The sequence below is a fragment of the Haliotis cracherodii genome, unplaced genomic scaffold, assembly GCF_022045235.1.
Source record: "Haliotis cracherodii isolate W230 unplaced genomic scaffold, xgHalCrac1.p SCAF_11, whole genome shotgun sequence".
In the NCBI taxonomy this organism is placed as follows: domain Eukaryota; kingdom Metazoa; phylum Mollusca; class Gastropoda; order Lepetellida; family Haliotidae; genus Haliotis; species Haliotis cracherodii.
Window position 1 is genome coordinate 21162993 of NW_027266266.1, and position 16774 is coordinate 21179766.

General features: G+C 41.1%; 3 protein-coding genes across 3 annotated transcripts; all 3 read right to left on the reverse strand.

The window, feature by feature from the left end:
- Positions 1–1689: 1689 nt before the first annotated feature.
- Positions 1690–2605, reverse strand: LOC139455562 (uncharacterized). The gene is made up of 3 exons (XM_071237113.1): positions 2581–2605; positions 2154–2206; positions 1690–1947 (listed from the first exon to the last, which is right to left on the reverse strand). The coding sequence occupies exons 1-3, from the start codon at positions 2603–2605 to the stop codon at positions 1690–1692; spliced, it is 336 nt and encodes a 111-aa protein (XP_071093214.1).
- Positions 2606–7815: 5210 nt separating this feature from the next.
- On the reverse strand, positions 7816–8741 carry LOC139455941 (uncharacterized). Its single transcript, XM_071237486.1, has 3 exons — positions 8717–8741; positions 8294–8346; positions 7816–8073 (listed from the first exon to the last, which is right to left on the reverse strand). The coding sequence occupies exons 1-3, from the start codon at positions 8739–8741 to the stop codon at positions 7816–7818; spliced, it is 336 nt and encodes a 111-aa protein (XP_071093587.1).
- Positions 8742–13784: 5043 nt separating this feature from the next.
- LOC139455563 (uncharacterized) lies at positions 13785–14745 on the reverse strand. Its single transcript, XM_071237114.1, has 3 exons — positions 14721–14745; positions 14256–14308; positions 13785–14042 (listed from the first exon to the last, which is right to left on the reverse strand). Exons 1-3 carry the CDS (start codon positions 14743–14745, stop codon positions 13785–13787), a joined length of 336 nt encoding a protein of 111 aa, XP_071093215.1.
- Between the last annotated feature and the right edge of the window lie 2029 nt (positions 14746–16774).

Consider the following 16774-nt stretch of genomic DNA (forward strand, 5'->3'; position numbering starts at 1 on the left):
ATAAAAAACAATAACAACAATAATAGGTCTTTGAAAGGCATTTAGAAGTGATACACATAAGGAAGAGAATATATGGATGTTAACTTCTTTATTATGAGGAACACAACGTTTCGGAGTATATGCTTACTCCTTCATCAGCTGAAAGAATGCCATGAGGCAGAGAGCATATATATGTACATGTAAGGGCAACCAATTTCGAACATAAAGGCATTCCGATCGAACCATAAGGTCAACGACTGGTCAAATTGTGGAAGATGAACATTATCAGACTTTGGGCTTGCTATACTCTTACTATACTTCACTTTAGTGCCTATCCCTTCCTGGTGCCTGGCAGGGGGACTTTAGTTTAGTGGCTACCCCCTCCTGGTGCCTGGCAGGGGGACTTTAGTTTAGTGCCTATCCCCTCCTGGTGCCTGACAGGGGGACTTTAGTTTAGTGGCTATCCCTCCTGGTGCCTGGCAGGGGGACTTTAGTTTAGTGGCTATCCCTCCTGGTGCCTGGCAGGGGGAGTTTAGCTAAGTGGCTACTCCTACAGATGCCTGGCAGGGGCAGTTTAGCTAAGTGGCTACTCCTACTGGTGCCTGACAGGGGGACTTTAGTTTAGTGGCTATCCCTCCTGGTGCCTGGCAGGGGGACTTTAGTTTAGTGGCTATCCCTCCTGGTGCCTGGCAGGGGGACTTTAGCTTAGTGGCTACTCCTACAGATGCCTGGCAGGGGGAGTTTACCTTAGTGGCTACCCCTTCAGACTGGTCAGAAATATTATCTTTTCCCCACCGTACGGTTATCGGCATAAGACTTCTGACGTTTAGTCCGCAACAGAAGTGTTTTGTTCGAGTATTGCATATTTCTATCAACCGTGTGTCATGACGATTTAGCACTGCGCGAGAGACGAAACGACAGTGCAGATTGTCTTTCTGTTTATGATACTAATTTACAGATAATATTCAAATCTAAGATGTGGAAAGATAGCTATGATCGTTAATATTAAGACGTATAGTGTATATTTATGGGCAGGAAGTTTGTGATCAAAACAAGCCAAAAGTGATGGACAGGACACGTTCGCGTTCATAGCTGTGCCGCGATTTCTTGTCAACCAGTTCTCTTTCATGTTCGATGCATGTCATCGATCCGAATTGCGTGGATCGATGTTCATAATGTCAATCACTGGATTGTCTGGTCAAGTCTCGATTATTTACAGACCGCCGTCATATTGCTGAATACAAGCGAACCAACCAAATCCAAACATCGTGACTTGCAAAATTTCCAGGCTCTTTACCAATCTCGAATTAAATGATTATCTGCGTAAGTTAGTCCGTGTCTAAAGTCACACAGTAACATATTCAGTGGTCATTATTAATGTGTATTCGATATTTATTCGCCATGCTGTCACAGACCTAAGGAGATCTACAAACGTAGACTCCCGGACTGACAAATGAGCTTGCATAACTGTAATGTTACTGGAAGCTTTTGATTATTGGCTTGATGGCGATGATGGCGATGATGGCGTTTGATCCATGTGTAACCGGACATCTACATTTGATATAAAATACAGCAGCAAACAACCATTAGAACAACAACATGATTTACTAACGAAATAACAACCAAGTGGGAATGAAAAAAGGGAAGTTTGTTAATTCATGTGCCAAAATGTCCCCAAAAAGAAGAATTGTGAATGGTGTTAAATGTCACTTAAACGTTGTCTTTGTTGGATGTGAAGACTCTCTTGATCAGACGGATGAAGCGGGACAGCAAGGCTCTCAGGAAGGACTGGGGTGGGAGGGGTTGTGTGTCTTCCTCACTGCCAAGATCTATCTCCACAAAGTCAGTGTCAACCATAATAACGTGGCCGGTGATGTTGACAGAAACAGAGACAGGGGCTGGGTCGGGGACAGAGGTGTAGGAGGTGGGGAGGGTGGACAGGGGTTCAGGGCGGTAGACACAAGGACGCTGGAGAGGAGGTGGAAAGAGAGAAATGATGAGACAAGGGTGATAGGTAAGGTTAGTTGTGAGCTGGGTTAGGAAAGAGTGGTCAAACAGGAGAAGGATATGGAACAGCACTAGACTTAGATAGGAATCGGTTGCAAAAGCAAATACTGAGAAAATTAATGTCACGTTTTATTCTGTTTCTGTTTCTACAAGCCTAGCACACCTACTCGACGTGGGACAGGAGTGGCAGCTGGGGTGAAATCCTGGTGAAACATCCTGTCTGTATGGGGGAGAAACGAAGTGATAAGAATACGTTAAACAGTCATAATCAGGTACAAGTAAGCATGCAGACATACGTATACCATGTTTACTTGTGTGTATCGTGTTTATATTTGATACAATAAAGAATATAGTGGACATCTATCGGGGCAGAAAATGTTCATTACATTAAGTTAATTAGATATTACATAAAAACACAAGGAACACGTTTAGTACATCCAAAGAAACGTTTCAGTACGTTTATCAACGTAAAATTGTACGGGGGTGTATTCAGTTCGTTATGAACAAAAAGGACAATAAAACACATCGGCCCGTCACACCACATTAAAAAACAGATTGAAACAAAATCATCCTAAAACTGTGATATATTGGTACCTTGAACATAACTACTTGACTTCATGTTGAAAACTCAAGCGATGTTCAAAATCGAAGGTAGAAATTGATTGACAACAGAGAGATATAGCAGATGCAGTAGCAACAACAATGGCGTCGTTTTGCTGAGATCGGTAGCTAGGCAACGCTCGGCACTAACGGAAGGGCGATAACTCTCAGTTTCCTAGCATTCTTATACCGCTAGTGATGGTTGCGAGGTTGGTTACCGCAACAACAACTAACAAACAAATCTTTCATGTTCCCCCGTTTTGACAAATAACCGCTGCTTTTTTCATATGAAATGACTAAGAGTCATGTGTGATTGTTCAAACTACCTGACCGTGTGAATGAATTGTCCTAACCGTTTGACATTTTGTGGCAAAAGGAGATTTCAAAAGTGTGGCCACGACATCTAACGTGTGTCGACGCCATATTGTAAACAAATTGTGTCAAGGTCGGTTTCACATATGGTATCTCGACCCCCGTTTCTGTCGATGGTACACGCGATACAAACATAATACAATTATTGAAAACATCAGCATAACTTCTAAAATGATGAGGGGCGGTCGGGAGGCCTAGTGGTTACAGCGTTCGCTCGTCAAACGGAAGACCCGGGTTCGATCCCCGACATGGGTACAATGTGTGAAGCCCATTTCTGGTGTTCACCGCCGTGATATTGCTGGAATATTGCTAAAAGCGGCGTAAAACCATACTCACTCACTCGCTCACTCTAAAATGATTACAGCAATACCTTTTTGCATTTGGTTTAACCGCTTAAGGATACGATGTGCTGTAAAGTTCGATTTCTATTTATTTTTACTTTTATTGAATCTGTGATAATGGCGCTATGATTGGTTTGCTGAAATGGTATTATTATCCGTGAGTCTAATGTACATGGTACATGCTGTGATTGTACAAGATGGTTGACAACCAATTGTATATGTAAATATAATCAAATACACGACAGCTCGTATTTCCAACATTCTGCCATGGATATTAGATTTACAAATTATTGATGTAGAATGTACTCCCGATTGACGTATCATAATCTATTGCGAGTCTTCAACTCTTATTTGATATGTTTTCTGAAAAGTCAGCAGTGAGTAAACGCTTTATTTTTTTCGTTCAATGACGTTACAATCTTTAATTTTATTTGTGTAGGCTGATAGACGGTCGGTGATTTCCCGGCGCTGTGATTTTGTCGTCTGGACAAGTGCGCGTGATTTGACTACGCGTGTTGTGACGTGGATGACGTCATGTCAAACAGCTGATCTAATGTTGTGGTTGTCTTATGGATACACGTGTTTTCGGTTTCCAAATAATAATATTCTCTTTGACTGAACCAGAAAGATCTAGAACATCACGAAACGGAAGATTTCCACTGCGGTCGACGAGTGAAAGAGACGGTTTATCACTCGACTAACACTGTCAGATTATTTGGCACAATTTTCTAATGAGTGAGTGAGTGAGTTTGGTTTAACGCCGCTTTTAACAGTATTCCAGTTATATCGCGGCGTGTCAGCTTAATGTGGGAGGAAAGCCCGAAGTGATGCAGGTCTTAGACGTTTACCACTTCGGTGAAACCCACGAGCACGGATATGGTGCTGACAAACCTAGAAACATAATCGGGGCGAACCGGGATTCGAACCCTAAATCATAGGTTTCTGGCGTGCCCAAGGGGTACAACTCTGCACAACGAATCGCGGCGCCTTAGACGACTGGGCCACCCGTGCCTCCTTTTGGCAAAGGTCTAAAGTAGGCAGCCAAGTGAGAAATACAAGCTGAGACGAGGATGTATGTTTCCTGGTGGTCATAGCGAAGCAAATTTGTTTAGAGTTTTGAGCACATGAACTTTATATTATACATTGAACACTTCTTTAATCAAAGTAATTCATATTTTTGTAATTTTCTCTTTCACTTAATCAGGAAATTACTAATGATTGTACCGTAAGATTAATAATAATATATTGCCTTCGTTCGCCTGTGCAAGTTATCGTTTCCTTGTACGGTAAACTGACTAACGGGACCGGGTGATCAGATTTGCTGACTTGGTTGATGCATGTCATCGATCCCAATTGCGTAGATCGATGCTCATGATATTAATCACTGGATTGTCTGGTCCAGACTCGATTATTTACAGACCGCCGTCATATAGCTGGAATATTGCTGAGTGCGGCGTTAAACAACAAACAAACAAACGATAAATAACAATAACAACAATAATAGGTCTTTGAAAGGCATTTAGAAGTGATACACATAAGGAAGAGAATATATGGATGTCAACTTCTTTATTATGAGGAACACAACTTTTCGGAGTATATGCTTACTCCTTCATCAGGTGAAAGAATGCCATGAGGCAGAGAGCATATATATGTACATGTAAGGGCAACCGATTTCGAACATAAAGGCATTCCGATCGAACCATAAGGTCAACGACTGGTCAAATTGTGGAAGATGAACATTATCAGACTTTGGGCTTGCTATACTCTTACTATACCGCCTACCACTATGGGAACCAAAATCGCTAAAAATTTGAACTGGTGTTTTGCACTAATACTACTACTACTACTACTATTACTATTACTACTACTACTACTACTACTACTACTACTACAATAATAATAATAATGTGTGTACCGTTACTGCGCTAGACTCGAATTGGATCCATGTGCACTCTATTTTCATTATCCGCTACTACTATTACTACTACTACTACTACTACTACTAATAATAATGTGTGTACCGTTACTGCGCTAAACTCGAATTGGATCCATGTGCACTCGATTTTCATTATCCGCTCCCTGGGGAGTCTACAAATAATAAACGTTTACCACGGCTGTTCTGGATTATGGCCCGCTATCCTAGTTGTGTGCGGTTACAAGCAACATATCGCCACAAACATAATGTTTCGACAGTCTAAAATGAGTTAGGATGGACCATTTGATATGTAAAGAAGAATGATTGAAAAAGTTAATTTATAATGTAAAATAGGAATACTAATGTTTTGCCTTAAATTATTAATTGTTTGTTAACATGCAGGATGTCCTGAAATATCTTGTGAAAAGAGTGTTTGGTTTCTCCTTGTACAGGAATATATTACTTGTTTTGAAGCACAGATCGAAAATATATCCTGTCCCTCACACAAATCACAGCCTTCTAGAATATTTAGTGATGGGTCCTTCAGTCAGTATGGCATAAAACACAGTGCATCCATTTGGTGAAAAGAACTCTGGTTTACAGTTGACCCAGAGACTATATACCCATCGGGGTATGGTCAATGGCGCGACGAACGAAACACAGGATTAACAATAGGGGTATCCAAAGAGATTGCATGGGGTTGGGGTTGGGATTGGGATTGGGTTAGGGTTCAAGGGTACAAAACAGCTGTATCCGCTCTACTTATATTTGAATAATCAAAGGGATATTAATACGTATCCGTGATTCGATAATCTAGACATGTGTAAGGCCGGAAGCTTTCTCTTGAAACAGTACTGTGCGGACTGACGAGGTTCCCCTGTAGACGTCCTGTTGACTTTGAAATTAATGAATAATTTACTATTACCTGTTGTTAGCTTCCAGACAGTTGATGTGGCATCCCATCAAAGATAGAGAGTTGACGGGTGAGATACCCCAAATGGGTACAATATGTATATTGCTTTATTTTTGGTGGAATATTCATACAGGTAGTGGACGAGCAAACTCTCTCACTAAGGGAGTGGCTACCCCTGGCAGGGGGACTTTACCTTAGTGGCTACCCCTGGCAGGGGGAGTTTAGCTTAATGGCTACTCCTCCTGGTGCCTGGCAGGGGGAGTTTACCTTAGTGGCTATCACTCCTGGTGCCTGGCAGGGGGAGGTTAGCTAAGTGGCTACTCCTACTGGTGCCTGGCAGGGGGAGTTTACTTTAGTGGCTACCCCTCCTGGTGCCTGGCAGGGGGACTTTAGCTTAGTGGCTATCCCCTCCTGGTGCCTGGCAGGGGGACTTTAGCTTAGTGGCTATCCCCTCCTGGTGCTTGGCAGGGGGACTTTAGTTTAGTGGCTATCCCCTCCTGGTGCCAGGCAGGGGGACTTTAGTTTAGTGGCTATCCTTCCTGGTGCCTGGCAGGGGGACTTTAGCTTAGTGGCTACTCCTAAAGATGCCTGGCAGGGGGAGTTTAGCTAAGTGGCTATCCCTCCTGGTGCCTGACAGGGGGACTTTAGCTTAGTGGCTATCCCCTCCTGGTGCCTGGCAGGGGGACTTTAGCTTAGTGGCTACTCCTACAGATGCGTGGCAGGGGGAGTTTACCTTAGTGGCTACCCCTTCCGACTGGTCAGAAATATTATCTTTTCCCCACCGTACGGTTATTGGCATAAGACTTCTGACGTTTAGTCCGCAACAGAAGTGTTTTGTTCGAGTATTGCATATTTCTATCGACCGTGTGTCATGACGATTTAACACGGCGCGAGAGACGAAACGACAGTGCAGATTGTCTTTCTGTTTATGATACTGATTTACAGATAATATTCAAATCTAAGATGTGGAAAGAAAACTATGATCGGTAATATTAAGACGTATAGTGTATATTTATGGGCAGGAAGTTCATGATCAAAACAAGCCAAAAGTGATGGACAGGACACGTTCGCGTTCATAGCTGTGCCGTCATTTCTTGTCGACCAGTTCTCTTTTATGTTCGATGCATGTCATCGATCCGAATTGCGTGGATCGATGTTCATAATGTCAATCACTGGATTGTCTGGTCAAGTCTCGATTATTTACAGACCGCCGTCATATTGCTGAATACAAGCGAACCAACCAAATCCAAACATCGTGACTTGCAAAATTCCCAGGCTCTTTACCAATCTCGAATTAAATGATTATCTGCGTAAGTTAGTCCGTGTCTAAAGTCACACAGTAACATATTCAGTGGTCATTATTAATGTGTATTCGATATTTATTCGCCATGCTGTCACAGACCTAAGGAGATCTACAAATGTAGACCCCCGGACTGACAAATGAACTTGTATAACTGTAATGTCACTAGAAGCTTTTGATTATTGGCTTGATGGCGATGATGGTGTTTGATCCATGTGTAACCAGACATCTACATTTGATATAAAATACAGCAGCAAACAACCATTAGAACAATAACATGATTTACTAACGAAAGAACAACCAAGTGGGAATGAAAACAGGGAATATAGTTAATTCATGTGCCAAAATGTCCCCCAAAAGAAGAATGGTGAATGGTGTTAAATGTCACTTAAACGTTGTCTTTGTTGGAGGTGAAGACTCTCTTGATCAGACGGATGAAGCGGGACAGCAAGGCTCTCAGGAAGGACTGGGGTGGGAGGGGTTGTGTGTCTTCCTCACTGCCAAGATCTATCTCCACAAAGTCAGTGTCAACCATAATGACGTGGCCGGTGATGTTGACAGAAACACAGACAGGGGCTGGGTCGGGGACATAGGTGGAGGAGGTGGGGAGGGTGGACAGGGGTTCAGGGCGGTACACACAAGGACGCTGGAGAGGAGGTGGAAAGAGAGAAGTGATGAGACAGGGGTGATAGGTAAGGTTAGTAGTGAGCTGGATTAGGAAAGATTGGTTATACAGGAGAAGGATATGGAACAGCACTAGACTTAGACAGGAATCGGTTGCAAAAGCAAATACTGAGAAAATTAATGTCACGTGTTAAAATAGCAGTTTTATTCTGTTTCTGGTCCTACAACCCTAGCACACCTACTCGACGTGGGACAGGAGTGGAAGCAGGGGTGAAAGCCTGGTGAAACATCCTCTCTGTGTGGGGGAGAAAAGAAAGTGATAAGAATACGTTAAATAGAGAGTACATAGGAAGTCATAATCAGGTACAAGTAAGCATGTAGACATACGTATACCTATGCTTACTTGTGTGTTTTTGTATCGTGTTTATATTTGATACAATAAAGAATATAGTGGACATCTATCGGGGCAGAAAATTTACATAAAAACACAAGGAACACGTTTAGTACATCCAAAGAAATGTTTCAGTACGTTTATCAACGTAAAATTGTACGGGGTGTATTCAGTTCGTTATGAACAAAAAGGACAATAAAACACATCGGCCTGTCACACCACATTCAACAACAGATTGAAACAAAATCATCCTAAAGCTGTGATATATTGGTACCTTGATCATAACTACTTGACTGCATCTTGAAAACTCAAGCGATGTTCAAAATCGAAGGTAGAAATTGATTGACAACAGAGAGATACAGCAGATGCAGTAGCAACAACAATGGCGTCGTTTTGCTGAGATCGGTAGTTAGGCAACGCTCGGCACTAACGGAAGGGAGATAACTCTCAGTTTCCTAGCATTCTTATACCGCTAGTGATGGTTGCGAGGTTGGTTACCGCAACAACAACTAACAAACAAATCTGTCATGTTCCCCCGTTTTGACAAATAACCGCTGCTTTTTTCATATGAAATGACTAAGAGTCATGTGTGATTGCTCAAACTACCTGACCGTGTGAGTGAATTGTCCTAACCGTTTGACATTTTGTGGCAAAAGGAGATTTCAAAAGTGTGGCCACAACATCTAACGTGTGTCGACGCCATATTGTAAACAAATTGTGTCAAGGTCGGTTTCACATATGGTATCTCGACCCCCGTTTCTGTCGATGGTACACGCGATACAAACATAATACAATTATTGAAAACATCAGCATAACTTCTAAAATGATGAGGGGCGGTCGGGTAGCCTAGTGGTTACAGCGTTCGCTCGTCAAGCCGAAGACCCGGGTTTGATCCCCGACATGGGTACAATGGGTGAAGCCCATTTCTGGTGTCCCCCGCCGTGATATTGCTGGAATATTGCTTAAAGCGGCGTAAAACCATACTCACTCACTCGCTCACTCTAAAATGATTACAGCAATACCTTTTTGCATTTGGTTTAACCGCTTAAGGATACGATGTGCTGTAAAGTTCGATTTCTATTTATTTTTCCTTTTACTGAAACTGTGATAATGGCGCTATGATTGGTTTGCTGAAATGGTATTATCCGTGAGTCTAATGTACATGGTACATGCTGTGATTGTACAAGATGATTGACAACCAATTGTATATGTATATATAATCAAATACACGACAACTCGTATTTCCAACATTCTGCCATGAATATTAGATTTACAAATTATTGATGTAGAATGTACTCCCGATTAACGTATCATAATCTATTGCGAGTCTTCAACTCTTATTTGATATGTTTTCTGAAAAGTCAGCAGTGAGTAAACGCTTTATTTTTTTCGTTCAATGACGTTACAATCTTTAATTATATTTGTGTAGGCTAATAGACGGTCGGTGATTTCCCGGCGCTGTGATTTTGTCGTCTGAACAAGTGTTCGTGATTTGACCAAACAGCTGATCTAATGTTGTGGTTGTCTCATGGATACACGTGTTTTCGGTTTCCAAATAATAATATTCTCTTTGACTGAACTAGATCGATCTAGTACATCACGAAAAGGAAGATTTCCACTGCGGTCGACGAGTGAAAGAGACGGTTTATCACTCGACTAACACTGTCAGAATATTTGGCACAATTTTCTAATGAGTGAGTGAGTGAGTTCGGTTTAACGCCGCTTTTAACAATATTCCAGTTATATCGCGGCGTTTCAGCTTAATGTGGGAGGAAAGCCCGAAGTGATGCAGGTCTTAGACGTTAACCACTTCGGTGAAACCCACGAGCACGGATATGGTGCTGACAAACCTAGAAACATTATCTGGGTGAACCTGGATTCGAACCGACAATCATAGGTGACTGGCGTGCCCAAGGGACGCAACTCTGCACAGCGAATCACGGCGCCTTAGACGCCTGGGCCACCCGTGCCTCCTTTTGGCAAAGGTCTAAAGTAGGCAGCCAAGTGCGAAATACAAGCTGAGACGAGGATGTATGTTTCCTGGTGGTCACAGCGAAGCAAATTTGTTTAGAGTTTTGAGCACATGAACTTTATATTATACATTGGACACTTCTTTAATCGAAGTAATTCATATTTTTGTAATTTTCTCTTTCACTTTATCAGGAAATTACTAATGATTGTACCGTAAAATTAATAATAATATATTGCCTTCGTTCGCCTGTGCAAGTTATCGTTTCCTTGTACGGTAAACTGGCTAACGGGATCGGGTGATCATGTAGCTGACTTGGTTGATGCATGTCATCGATCCCAATTGCGTAGATCGATGCTCATGATATTAATCACTGGATTGTCTGGTCCAGACTCGAATATTTACAGACCGCCGTCATATAGCTGGAATATTGCTGAGTGCGGCGTTAAACAACAAACAAACAAACAAACAAACAAACGATAAATAACAATAACAACAATAATAGGTCTTTGAAAGGCATTTAGAAGTGATACACATAAGGAAGAGAATATATGGATGTCAACTTCTTTATTATGAGGAACACAACGTTTCGGAGTATATGCTTACTCCTTCATCAGCTGAAAGAATGCCATGAGGCAGAGAGCATATATATGTAAATGTAAGGGCAACCGATTTCGAACATAAAGGCATTCCGATCGAACCATAAGGTCAACGACTGGCCAAATTGTGGAAGATGAACATTATCAGACTTTGGGCTTGCTATACTCTTACTATACCGCCTACCACTATGGGAACCAAAATCGCTAAAAAATTGAACTGGTGATTTGCACTACTACTACTACTACTACTACTACTACTACTACAATAATAATAATAATGTGTGTACCGTTACTGCACTAGACTCGAATTGGATCCATGTGCACTCGATTTTCATTATCTGCTACTACTACTTCTACTACTACTACTACTACTACTAATAATAATAATAATAATAATGTGTGTAACGTTACTGCGCTAGACTCGAATTGGATACATGTGCACTCGATTTTCATTATCCGCTCACTGGGGAGTCTACAAATAATAAACGTTTACCACGGCTGTTCTGGATTATGGCCTGCTATCCTAGTCGTGTGCGGTTACAAGCAACATATCGCCACAAACATAATGTTTCGACAGTCTAAAATGAGTTAGGATGGACCATTTGATATGTAAAGAAGAATGATTGAAAAAGTTAATTTATAATGTAAAATAGGAATACTAATGTTTTGCCTAAAATTATTAATTGTTTGTTACCATGCAGGATGTCCTGAAATATCTTGTGAAAAGAGTGTTTGGTTTCTCCTTGTACAGGAATATATTACTTGTTTTGAAGCACAGACCGAAAATATATCCTGTCCCTCACACAAATCACAGCCTCCTAGAATATTTAGTGATGTGTCCGTCAGTATGGCATAAAACACAGTGCACCCATTTGGTGAAAAGAACTCTGGTTTACAGTTGACCCAGAGACTATATACCCATCGGGGTATGGTCAATGGCGCGACGAACGAAACACAGGATTAACAATAGGGGTATCCAAAGAGATTGCATGGGGTTGGGGTTGGGATTGGGTTAGGGTTCAAGGGTACAAAACAGCTGTATCCGCTCTACTTATATTTGAATAATCAAAGGGATATTAATACGTATCCGTGATTCGATAATCTAGACATTTGTTAGGCCGGAAGCTTTCTCTTGAAACAGTACTGTGCGGACTGACGAGGTTCCCCTGTAGACGTCCTGTTGACATTGAAATTAATGAATGATTTACTATTATCTGTAGTTAGCTTCCAGACAGTTGATGTGGCATCCCATCAAAGATAGAGAGTTGACGGGTGAGATACCCCAAATGGGTACAATATGTATATTGCTTTATGTTTGGTGGAATATTCATACAGGTAGTGGACGAGCAAACTCTCTCACTAAGGGAGTGGCTACCCCTGTCAGGGGGAGTTTACCTTAGTGGCTACCCCTGGCAGGGGGAGTTTAGCTTAGTGGCTACCCTTCCTGGTGCCTGGCAGGGGGGGGGGGGGGGGGTTTAGCTTAGTGGCTACCTCTCCTGGTGCCTGGCAGGAGGAGTTTAGCTTAGTGGCTATCACTCCTGGTGCCTGGCAGGGGGAGTTTACCTTGGTGGCTACCCCTCCTGGTGCCTGGCAGGGGGAGTTTAGCTTAGTGGCTATCACTCCTGGTGCCTGGCAGGGGGACTTTAGCTTAGTGGCTACTTCTACTGGTGCTCGCCATGGGGAGTTTACCTTAGTGGCTATCCCCTCCTGGTGCCTGGCAGGGAGACTTTAGCTTAGTGGCTACTCCTACAGATGCCTGGCAGGGGGAGTTTAGCTAAGTGGCTACTCCTACCGGTGCCTGGCAGGGGGAGTTTACCTTAGTGGCTACCCCTTCAGACTGGTCAGAAATATTTACTTTTCCCTACTGTACAGTTATCGGCATAAGACGTTTGACGTTTAGTCCGCAACGGAAGTGTTTTGTTCGAGTATTGCATATTTCTATCGACCGTGTGTCATGATGATTGAGCACGGCGCGAGAGACGAAACGACAGTGCAGATTCTCTTTCTGTTTATGATACTGATTTACAGATAATATTCAAATCTAAGATGTAGAAAGATAGCTATGATCGTTAATATTAAGACTTATAGTGTATATTTATGGGCAGGAAGTTCATGATCAAAACAAGCCAAAAGTGATGGACAGGACACGCTCGCATTCATAGCTGTGCCGTGATTTCTTGTCGACCAGTCCTCTTTCATTTTCGATGCATGTCATCGATCCCAATTGCGTGGATCGATGTTCATGATGTCAATCACCGGATTGTCTGGTCAATCCTTGATTATTTACAGACCGCCGTCATATTGCTGAATACAAGCAAACCAAACAAATCCAAACATCGTGACTGGCAAAATTCCCAGCTCTTTACCAATCTCGAATTAAATGATTATCTGCGTAAGAGTTAGTCCGTGTCTAAGTCACACAGTAACATATTCGGTGGTCATTATTGATGTGTATTCGATATTTATTCGCCATGCTGTCACAGACCTGAGGAGATCTACAAACATAGACTCCAGGACTGACAAATGAGCTTGCATAACTGTAATGTCACTGGAAGCTTTTGATTATTGGCTTGATGGCGATGATGGTGTTTGATCCATGTGTAACCAGACATCTACATTTGATATAAAATACAGCAGCAAACACCAATTAGAACAATAATATCATGATTTACTAACGAAAGAACAACCAAGTGGGAATGAAAACAGGGAATATTGTTAATTCATGTGCCAAAATGTCCCCAAAAAGAAGAATGGTGAATGGTGTTAAATGTCACTTAAACGTTGTCTTTGTTGGAGGTGAAGACTCTCTTGACCAGACGGATGAAACGGGACAGCAAGGCTCTCAGGAAGGACTGGGGTGGGAGGGGTTGTGTGTCTTCCTCACGGCCGAGATCTATCTCCACAAAGTCAATGTCAACCATAATGACGTGGCCGGTGATGTTGACAGAAACAGAGACAGGGGCTGGGTCGGGGACAGAGGTGTAGGAGGTGGGGAGGGCGGACAGGGGTTCAGGGCGATACACACAAGGACGCTGGAGGGGAGGTGGAAAGAGAGAAGTGATGAGACAAGGGTGATAGGTAAGGTTAGTTGTGAGCTAGGGGTTTTTTGTGGGTTAGGAAAGAGTGGTCATACAGGAGAAGGATATGGAACAGCACTAGACTTAGACAGGAATCGGTTGCAAAAGCAAATACTGAGAAAATTAATGTCACGTTTTATTCTGTTTCTACAAGCCTAGCACACCTACTCGACGTGGGACAGGAGTGGCAGCAGGGGTGAAATCCTGGTGAAACATCCTGTCTGTATGGGGAAGAAACGAAGAGATAAGAATACGTTAAACAGAGAGTACACAGGAAGTCATAATCAGGTACAAGTAATCATGCAGACATACGTATACCATGTTTACTTGGGTGTATTTGTATCGTGTTTATATTTGATACAATAAAGAATCTAGTGGACATCTATCGGGGCAGAAAATGTTCATTACATATGTGAGGATTAGCCATTTAAGTTAATCAGATATTACATAAAAACACAAGGATAACGTTTAGTACATCCAAAGAAACGTTTCAGTACGTTTATCAACGTAAAATTGTACGGGGTGTATTCAGTTCGTTATGAACAAAAAGGACAATAAAACACATCGGCCCGTCACACCACATTAAAAAACAGATTGAAACAAAATCATCCTAAAACTGTGATATATTGGTACCTTGAACATAACTACTTGACTTCATGTTGAAATCTCAAGCGATGTTCAAAATCGAAGGTAGAAATTGATTGACAACAGAGAGGTATAGCAGATGCAGTAGCAACAACAATGGCGTCGTTTTGCTGAGATCGGTAGCTAGGCAACGCTCGGCACTAACGGAAGGGCGATAACTCTCAGTTTCCTAGCATTCTTATACCGCTAGTGATGGTTGCAAGGTTGGTTACCGCAACAACAACTAACAAACAAATCTTTCATGTTTGCCCGTTTTGACAAATAACTGCTGCTTTTTTTTCATATGAAATGACTAAGAGTCATGTGTGATTGCTCAAACTACCTGACTGTGTGAATGAATTGCCCTAACCGTTTGACATTTTGTGGCAAAAGGAGATTTCAAAAGTGTGGCCACGACATCTAACGTGTGTCGACGCCGTATTCTAAACCAATTGTGTCAAGGTCGGTTTCACATATGGTATCTCGACCCCCGTTTCTGTCGATGGTACACGCGATACAAACATAATACAATTATTGAAAACATCAGCATAACTTCTAAAATGATGACAGCAATACCTTTTTGCATTTGGTTTAACCGCTTAAGGATACGATGTGCTGTAAAGTTCGATTTCCATTTGTTTTTCCTTTTATTGAAACTGTGATAATGGCGCTATGATTGGTTTGCTGAAATAGTATTATCCGTGAGTCTAATGAACATGACAGGCTGTGATTGTACAAGATGATTGATAACCAATTGTATATATATACATAATCAAATACACTTTATAAATCTCCTCAGAAAATTTAACATATTATCATAATATGACAACTCGTATTTCCAACATTCTGCCATGGATATTAAATGTAATTAATATTAGATTTACAAATTATTGATGTAGACTGTACTCTCGATTAACGTATGATAATCTATTGGGAGTCTTCAACTCTTATTTGATATGTTTTCAGTAAAGTCAGCAGTAAGTAAACGCTTTATTTTGGGGGGTTCAATGACGTTATTTGTGTAGGCTAATAGACGGTCGGTGATTTCCCGGCGAATATTCTCTTTGACTGAACTAGAACGATCTAGTACATCACGAACAGGAAGATTTCCACAGCGGTCGACGAGTGAAAGAGACGGTTTATCACTTGACTAGCACTGTAAGAATATTTGGCACAGTTTTCTAATGACGGTATATGTTGACATATGTGCTTTTCATATCTGTTTGACGGCTTGATATTTCAAGTAAATAATGTGCATATCGTTGAGTAATGGAATGGAATGTTTTACAGTGTGAAAACTGTCAAAATGGATCCAATATTAAACAACCGTTTTAATATTTTAGCCTCATATATTAGAATCTCGCATGGTTCAGTTTATAACACAAAGAGTAAAGGTAATTAATTAGATCTACACACAATATATAAATAATCGACATAATTCTGAATGTTTTCAAGTTAAGGGGATTTAATTTTTTTTTTTTTTTTATGTTTTGAATAGTTTTCATTATGTTTTCTTTTAACTGTGCATTATCTGAACTATCAAATACTTCGATCAGTGACATAAATATTTAGTAATAATTACTTTGTTTTGTATCCTTAGTAAGAAATAGCATTTGTAAAAAGAAAATCGTGTCTAAGAGCAAAATGAATGCATTCTGGTGGGTCAATTTTTCACAATTTTAAATTGTATATGTTCCCTCGAAGCTGTAGTTTAGCTAGGCCCCAAGAAAAAAAAGAAAGGCATAATAACTGAAAGCCCTTTATATTAAAGATTTTGCTAGTTATATTGTTTATGTTCAATGCAAGAATATATTTTCCTTTTATGACAAATAATTCCATTACTTTCATTGATCTACAATTATTTTCTATTTCAAACTTTTCCTTTTGTAGAATCTGATGAAAAGGGAAACTGTACTGGAAATAAACTATCATGTATGTCCTTGAATGTACATGTACACACCTAGGTGTAAATACACTTCTAAAGTCGTATTTATAAAACAATATGAAAGAAAACTTGTATTTCATGGACTGGCCAAGTATGTATGTTGAACAAAAGTCTAAAG

Excerpts from the sequence above, each read along its gene's own strand:
- LOC139455562 (XM_071237113.1), bottom strand. The coding sequence starts at position 2,605 with ATGAAGTCAAGTAGTTATGTTCAAG. Across the intron at positions 2,207-2,580 it reads GTCAAGTAGTTATGTTCAAG|ACAGGATGTTTCACCAGGAT; the intron begins GTACCAATATAT and ends TCCCCCATACAG. Across the intron at positions 1,948-2,153 it reads CCACTCCTGTCCCACGTCGA|CGTCCTTGTGTCTACCGCCC; the intron begins GTAGGTGTGCTA and ends CCTCCTCTCCAG.
- LOC139455941 (XM_071237486.1), bottom strand. The coding sequence starts at position 8,741 with ATGCAGTCAAGTAGTTATGATCAAG. Across the intron at positions 8,347-8,716 it reads GTCAAGTAGTTATGATCAAG|AGAGGATGTTTCACCAGGCT; the intron begins GTACCAATATAT and ends TCCCCCACACAG. Across the intron at positions 8,074-8,293 it reads CCACTCCTGTCCCACGTCGA|CGTCCTTGTGTGTACCGCCC; the intron begins GTAGGTGTGCTA and ends CCTCCTCTCCAG.
- LOC139455563 (XM_071237114.1), bottom strand. The coding sequence starts at position 14,745 with ATGAAGTCAAGTAGTTATGTTCAAG. Across the intron at positions 14,309-14,720 it reads GTCAAGTAGTTATGTTCAAG|ACAGGATGTTTCACCAGGAT; the intron begins GTACCAATATAT and ends TTCCCCATACAG. Across the intron at positions 14,043-14,255 it reads CCACTCCTGTCCCACGTCGA|CGTCCTTGTGTGTATCGCCC; the intron begins GTAGGTGTGCTA and ends CCTCCCCTCCAG.